At 44.1% G+C, this 8,028-nt stretch overlaps 1 protein-coding gene across 4 annotated transcripts in view; it reads right to left on the minus strand.

Annotated features, from left to right (window-relative positions):
* The window catches only part of EPHA7 (EPH receptor A7), a 162,674-nt gene extending 156,853 nt beyond the window's left edge, over positions 1-5,821 (minus strand). For 3 of the 4 annotated variants that reach the window (XM_034991504.1, XM_034991502.1, XM_034991505.1), the window contains exons 1-2: positions 5,512-5,821; positions 995-1,059 (exon numbers count right to left, since the gene is read on the minus strand). In XM_034991504.1, coding sequence (XP_034847395.1) covers positions 995-1,059; positions 5,512-5,608 — 162 coding nt within the window. In that variant the 5' untranslated portion in view covers positions 5,609-5,821. The remainder of the gene's footprint in view (positions 1-994; positions 1,060-5,511) is intronic. The other variant, XM_034991506.1, reaches the window with a different exon arrangement.
* Between the last annotated feature and the right edge of the window lie 2,207 nt (positions 5,822-8,028).

Raw genomic sequence — 8,028 nt, forward strand, 5'->3', positions numbered from 1 at the left:
GAATATTTTAAGGAGATTTGCATTGTTCACATTTTGCATTACTGACTTCCAGTTCATGACATATTGATTTTATGCTGTTCTTATACTCAAAATTCCCTTTCAGATTTTCATTCTTCTCTTTGCAAAATTTGTTACACTTTTTATATCCTCACTTATGCTTCTTACTGTAAAGAAGATCAACTTAAATAACAATGAGATATATACTCTCCTTTCTCGCAGCCCCTTTCTTCCTAAGGGGTGAAGTGTGTGCCCTCTCTTACAATTAAAATAAGACCTAAAGACAAAGACGAACTAAAATTAAGTAAATAATATACCTATCATGACATGTGAAATGTAATGGTCAGAATTACTTATATTTTCATAGATTTTTATTGGGAGGCTTTTACTCCTATTTATTGTAGCAGATTTTTACTATAATATATACATGCTCTGCCATCATTTCTGACTAATAACAGCAGATAGCACATGATAAAAATTTGGAGAATTCAAATAATATTTTACAGTAAATTCCATGCTAAAATATGGAGCATATTACACTGTCAGCTACCTTTTAAAGTGTACTCTGAATGATGCTAGAACTGTTTTTAAAAGAAGAAACACATCACATACTGTTTTAAAGAACTATATACAACCTACCTAGTGATTAAGTATAAAGCAACTAAAGAGGTTTAAGTGAGTTTGTGATGGAAATGTTCCCTGTAATTAGTAAGCATTTATAGCCTGGAACCTGAGGTATGATTCCTCTCACAATAAGAACTCAAATGATTATGGTTATAAAGATTTTTTTTTTAAATCCATTTCCCCAAGTACTAAGTATACCTTCTCTTACTCAAAGAACTCAATGTCTCATTATAACACAACAAAATTTTGAATGAGACATTTGGAATTAAAACAGTTTAAATATGAAGAATGTGAATAATTCCACAGGGAGGGGGAGGTTGTGTTTCTTACTTTAAAAAATAAAAAGTGATATTTTATGAGGAGAAGCACTTACCCCATTGGGTGGAGAGGAAATCCATTCCAACTCCGTTTGTTGTGCTTTAGAATCCAGCAGTAGTACTGAAAAACAAAGTTTTATTTTCAAATGTTACATGAAAAATGTAAACACATTTGCAAAAGTTATTAATGTGAATCTAATTTCTATATAAGTATCACTTTATGATCTAAGATATATTAACAGTTATTTATGTAAATGAATGATGAAATGAATACCCACCTGATACACGTATATTCCCCTTTCTTAAGGAGAAAAGATATTAAAATACTATACTATATTTGGTATTTTTTAATTAAAATATTAAAACAAGTTTAAAAACTTAAAAATATGACAGGGTAAAAATTGCATGTGATATATTGATTCTATAGTAATTATATATTTTAAAAACTTTATAAGCCATTGAGCACTCCAAATTTTGTCAGATATAACAACATGAACATAATAAAATGTAATTCCATATTTATCTTCAGCTAGTCATTAATTTGTAATACTGTGCCAAAAGTATTTCCTAGTGCCTTTTGAGAATTGGAGTTTATTTTTTAAAAACTTTTCCACAGGGTATCTTCACTTAAGCCAAAATGAATACAATAGAAAACTATATCAAGCAATGTCATCATGAGAAAAATAAATTGCCCATTATTTCCAAGACATATTTCTGGGTTAGTCAAACATCTGTTTTCAATATATCTATGTTTTTTAAATTTCCAAATATTTCAAAGCATCAGCTAATTTTCAAAATGATATATTTAAACTCTGACTTGACTTTGTTCCTGACTTGACTTTTAAAAACAGTTGTATTCCACTTTTATATTATCAAAAAGCATAAACAATTCATTTACATGTATATAAATGAAACAAATGCTCTTGGCAGTATTAATATAAGATAATGTATTCAAATATTACACATTGACACATATCATACCTCCAATTCAATATATTTTATTGCTTTTTAAGACAATTACTCTCCTAAAGCATTCACTCTGCTTGTACTGATTCAGTTATGAGTTTTTATTCTTTAAAAATATTTCTGACTCTACAGCATTTTTAACAAATGTATCAACTTGTCCAGAAATAATACTGAATATATTTCCAAGCTTGTAAATATGCATAACATCAACCTCAGAAAAATGTTAAAATTTAGACTTAAATAAAATATACGCTTATATGAACTTTTAAATAATCACTAGAGGAAAAAACTATATTTAAAAGGTAATGAAAATATGTTACGTTAAGAAAACAAAGGAACACATTGATTATGTGTTCAACTCCTTTGCTCTAGTCAAGGTTATTGCCTGCAACTGAAAACACATAGATAAAGAAACACTTTATTTGCAAAAATGTTTTACACTTAAGACTCTTGGGAAGACCATGAAAGCACAAACCTCGGTCACAAATACTTGACTCTCTTTCGCGGGGAGCGGGGGGGTGGGGGTGGTGGAATGCACACTTTCAAAATACCAAGTTGTATTTCGCACTGGGAACATCAATAAATCGTTGGACTAGTGAATTTATATAACGTTTAAAGTTTATTTTGTTTTTGTCCTCAACAATAGAGAGTTAGCACAACGAAACAACATGGGTTCCAGGTTCCTTTTGAGATGATTTATTATTACTATTATTTTTGTCTTCTGCACTGACAGGACACAAGTGGATTTTAAACCCAGGTGACCTTCGAGTCATTTTGCAGAGTGAAACAAGCAATGCGATGATCGTTTACTGCCATTCCGTTACCCCTCAGCACGGTCTGGGGTGGGAACCAAGGGACCGCGGAGGGGTGACGATGGCAAACAAGTTAAGAGAGAAACTAACAAATAAAACAGAAACCAGCCCTGAGCGTTTAATCAGAAGCAGCTCTGAAGTGACCAGCGCGTCTCCTCGTCGTCCGCTCTCTGGGTAAACCCGCCAGTGCGCGCTTTTGCCTGCCCGCTCAGAGCGCGGAGCGCCATCCTCCCTTCACGCCCACGGAGGCGTACCCCGGGGCCGACCAGGACCTGGGGCGCACAGGTCCGGGCTCCGGGACTCCGTTCCCTGCTGCGCGGGGGTAAAGGCAAGGGCACGATGCAGGGCGCGCCCGGGCCAAGCCAGCCACGGGCCGCGCGGGTAGCGGCGGCGGCGGGGGCCGGGGCGGGGCCCTCCGCGGGGCGGGGCAGGGGCTGCCAGACGGGCGCGCCCGCCGCGCCGAGCATCCATTACGCCTCCGCCAGACCTGGACCCTCCAGGGAGCCAGTGGCGCCCTTGCTCCAGAAGGAGCCGGGAGGAGGAAAGAGGCTTTCGGGCAGCGTCTCCTTTGAGGGCGAGGCGGCGGCGGCATTTACGAAAAGGAAAAACAGCAGCTGCACTTCGCCTCCAAGCGTCAGATTCTGACTTATCCATTCCCTCCCAGTAGCGGGAACGGACCTCCCGAGAGAACACGTATGAGGAAAGTGGAGGAAGGAGGTCCCTCAGCTTCCTCCATCCACCCTCGGCCAACCTGGGAGGCCTGGCACCTGCTCGAGGCGCTTCCCAGCGCTCGCCCCTGGGTGCCGCGGCGCCCCTCGGGCTTGCTCGCTCCCAGAACCGCAGCTCTTGATCGACGCTGCGCGCTGGGAGCGTCGCCACTGAGAAGCGGGGCGCATTCGCCCTCCCGCCCACCTTTTAAACATCTCACTTCTGCATTTAAAGAATTCAGCCTCCTAGAATCAGAATCCACTTCACGTATCTTGCACCCAGAAGAGAAAAGCAAGCGAGCGAGACATTCTGGCTGCAGGAACCTCTCCCCCTAGTGATGCAGTTATTTATAGCTCAAACTCCTGCCGGGTCTGCGTGAGCTTGCGCGCCCGGCTTCGCCGCAGCGGTGCAAACTTTTCCTCAGCTCCCGCTATTCCGGAGCAATCGGTACAAGGTTCCAGAATTGAATGTTCCTAATCGCTAGTGTCATGCGAGTAGAAACGTGCATTCTGGTGTGTATGGGTGTGTGTTTTTGGCAGACGTCGGTTGGGGGCTAACGCGTAACCGACAGCTCGGAATCATGGTTTTCTCTGAAAATTTCTCTGAATGGGTTCAGCGTCAACACTGGTTGCAGATGTGGAAACTGGGGTCAGAAGGTCAGGCTGGCTCAAGAAGTAGGACGTGGCGTTGGGTTGGGCGGTGTGGTTTGAGCGAAAGACGAGGGGTGCACGAAGAGAATGGAAAAAAGCAGCACTAAATCACTAAGTTTTCAGGGCCACGTAAAGAGATAACCAGTATCGAACACAACCCCTCCCCCCCGCCCCGCATCACCATCATGACCTAAATCCGATAACAGATTCCTCCATTCTCCATACTTCAGGAATAATTAATTATTAGTATCTTGCTTTTAAATAACGGGAAATCAACGTTAGATTTACAGTCTGGAGGACGGGGGTGGGGGGGTTGGAGATTGTAACATTGCTCAAGAAGCAAGACATTTCCATTGAGATTTATTTTTCCCCAGCTCCAACTACAGGCACCGAAAGGTACTTTACCTTGTCAGTGGTTCAAAGGAGAAGAAATAGTAATAATAATAATAATAATAATAATAATAATAATAATAACAACAACAACAACCATATACAGGCGTATCTGGCCGCCCAAATGAAACCTCCTCTCTTCACCCAGAATTAGCCTTCAGGATCCAGATCCTTCGCAAGGTCTGACCACTCGGACTCAACTGCCGGGCAGATGTTTGGGGACTTGCAGTCGCCCAAGCGGCACCTCGTTATCAGTTCCACAGCCCCAGCCCGCCCCCTGCCTCCCCGGCGGGCCGAGCCGGATGGACTCGGGCTGTCGGCGCGGCCGCCGAGACCCACGCGCGGCGCGCGCTGAACGCAGACGTCCCCGCCGCGGGGCGCGCACCGCTCCCTCGCTTCACCTCCGCGGCGTTATTGTTCCGCGCCCGCGGCTGAGCGCCAACCGCAGGCCCGCGCCTCCTCCACAGACGCAGTGAGCACTTCATTAGTAACCCGAGCGTTCGGAGCTCACGCAAGTCAAGGGCCCTGTGGGAAGGCTCGGGACACCAGCCGCTCGCCGACGGGCTGGCCAAGACACTAGAGCTGCACTCCCCAGTCTCCGACTAACTCCGGCCGCAGCTTACCCCACCAGAGGCGAACGCCGAGAGGAGGAAGAGGAGAGGGCTAGAAGAAGAGATCGGCCCGCCTACGATCCTAGAGAACGAGCTCGCTGGTCATCGCTCTCCCCCCACCCCCGCCACACACACACACCACCCCACTTCGCCCCGCCGCTCTCCGTTGCTGCTCACGCCCTCCGGACTGCCCGCGCCAGAAATCCCGCTCCCGTCGGGCGGACGGCCCCGGGCACCGGGCTGAAGGCGGGTCGGAGTAGCCCAGCTTGCCGCCCGCCTGCCGGGAGCAGCGGGGCCGGTGAGGGGGCGGGGAGCCGGCGGGGGAGGGTCGCCCCGCGCCGGAGGCGCGGCCGGCGGCCCCGCGGACTAGCCGGCTCATGCAGGTAGACCGCTAAATAAATAAGTCAGAACAAACTTTGCGTTCCCATCACCTTACCTTCCTTTGCAGCCTGCGCCTCCCCGGTATGTGCAAAGCGGAGCAGCCAGATGTAGCATAAAATAATCCATGAAGGGTGCCGAGTTTGAAAAACCATGGTGCATGAGCAGGTTTTATTTTAGGTTTCAGTTGAGTCGTAGCTTTTTAAAAGATGTTTGCTCCGAAGTGGGTTATTTTTTATTGCGCTTTTCGCATCGATTCCCCTGCTCGACCTCCGGCCGGCTGCTCCACGTTTAGCTTTTTTATTTTTTCCCCCTCCTGTTCGTTCGCACCGTGTTTGCTGCCTGCAAGTCTCCGACTGCAGACCGGCCGCTTGCTCCACACTCCAATAATATCAATTAGGGGGAGGGGGCGGGGCTCCGAGCAGAGAGCCTCCGCCACTCGGGCTGACTGGCAGGCGCAGCCGGCCTGCCGGGCGGCGATTCCCAGGGCCGAGGGGCGGGTCCCGGTGAAAAGGCCGCCCCGGCCTCGGGGGCGGGCTTCGGGGAGCGAGCCAATAGGCTGCGAGCGGAGTCAGGTTGCGGGTCCAGGATTCCCTCCAGGGTCTGAGCTCCCAGCTTTCGCTAGATGCTCGGAAAGGGAGGACACGGATGGCAGCCGAGGTGCGTGCTGCTGTGGGCACTCGGCTTTTAGCAACCGCAGCTTTCGTGGAGCAGAATCAATCCGAGAATAACGCTCCCAACATAGAGTGTTATATATATAGCGGTACTCCTCGTGGCCTTTTAGAAACCAGAGGCAATGCAAGCCATCTCTCAGCTATCAAGCACGGAGCCAGGGAAGTGAAATAAGCTGTGTCTTTAAGTAAAGTGCCTTTTACTTTTTTGTTACTCAAAACCTCCGCGGGTCGGGTAACTGTTCTTTTCATTTCTTGAAAGGTTTCTACTTTTCTTTTTTTCTGTTACTCAACATCAGTCAGCTCTAGGCACCACCCAGCACAGTCTTTGGAAGAATAAAAGTATCCAAATGTATTATGTTCAAACAGTGTTTCCAAGAGTTTGCAACAAGCTCTGGCAAAAGAAACAGAGAAAAGGGAGTGGAAAAAGGAAGTCTTTTGTTTTAGGTGCCCTCCTCACCCCCGCCCTATCATCTCACAATAGTTTGTTGGGTGAAGTAGGACGCGAAGAGAGAACATTTAGAAGGTTCCGTATCACTTTTCTTACATGTTTTAATATTTTTTGAGGTTTTCCTTGGATCGCCCCAATTTGAACGTTTCCCATTTCGCTGCATAAATTACACTTAATTTTAAAGAATGTTACCACGCATTAAATTAATAAAGCAAGACCTCTTTCACAAATTGATACATTCCAATACTTACTCAATTATATAATTATTATTATTCAATCTTTCAAGGGAAACTGAGAATAAAAAGTGTAACCAACATCTCCAGTTGAATTCATCCAACTAAAATAGCAAGGACGCCTGCGTAGAGAAAGCCGTTTACCATTAGGCAGTTTCGGACACTTTGCAATTCAAGAGGTGGGTAATGTAATAAGAGGAAGAACTTTAAAACCTTAATTGCCAAATCACCAATTTCAAAGGTCACCGCAGAGTAACTTGATCACATGTTTAAGATGAGCTCCGTGTTCTTCTTGTCCTATAATTCTCTCTTAAAAAAAAAAAAATCTGTCATTCATGATTTGCCTTTATTTATAAGAGGCACAAAGTTTGATCTCGCCTAAAATTCCAAACTTTTCCTATCCTTTCTATATAGAAATATAAAGTAAATTGAGTTGTTTCTGGTATTTATAGCAAAGACTTCTCAGAGATGACAGATCCCCAGATTTTTACATTTTATTTTATGGTAAATTGTCTCTTGTAGTTTTAACTTGCTTAATGCAATTACAAAGAAGAAAGAAATGAAATTTCCTTCTCTAACCTCTCTTTGCTTCTGTAGTTTATTTCTTAAATGTTACTTGTTCCTAGCCATTATGCCAATTAAATATTTTAGAAATTATATCTAAAAGCATCTTAAGTGCCCTTTAAAGGATGCATAGAAAATGTAAACTGCTTAATAGATTAACCTTGAAAAGAGACAAAAAAATGTAGAGTGCATGTGTTACAGAGAAAATCAAGTGGTATTTACACAAACAGATGCTTTAGAGTAAAAATTGTGAGGTAAAACATAATTAAAAACATAAATCTCCACACATATGCTATAAAACTATTAATCTCAGAACCACAAACTCACAAATATTAAACCACTTCTAATAGTTAAAATAATTCTACAGGATTTCAGCACTTTCTCCAGGGTCTCATCCCCACTACTTACAATGACACCAAGGTAGCCTTTAAAGTTTAAAATATTCCTTTCATCTATTGAATGACTAATACTCAGTGATGTGAATACAAATAACTTTCCATTAAACCAGGAAACCAAAGAAGTAACATCCTTCACTCTGATGAGTGTAGGTGGTATAGGGAGTCCCCTTATTGTGTCCCTTCTGTCAGACATAGGGGCATGTACAGCCTTGCTTTTATTTTTAGAGACAAGAGGCTTCACATTAAATGCACATGTGC

This window comes from Mirounga leonina, unplaced genomic scaffold (genome assembly GCF_011800145.1).
Source record: "Mirounga leonina isolate KUSES-001 unplaced genomic scaffold, KU_Mleo_1.0 Mir_53, whole genome shotgun sequence".
NCBI lineage: Eukaryota > Metazoa > Chordata > Mammalia > Carnivora > Phocidae > Mirounga > Mirounga leonina.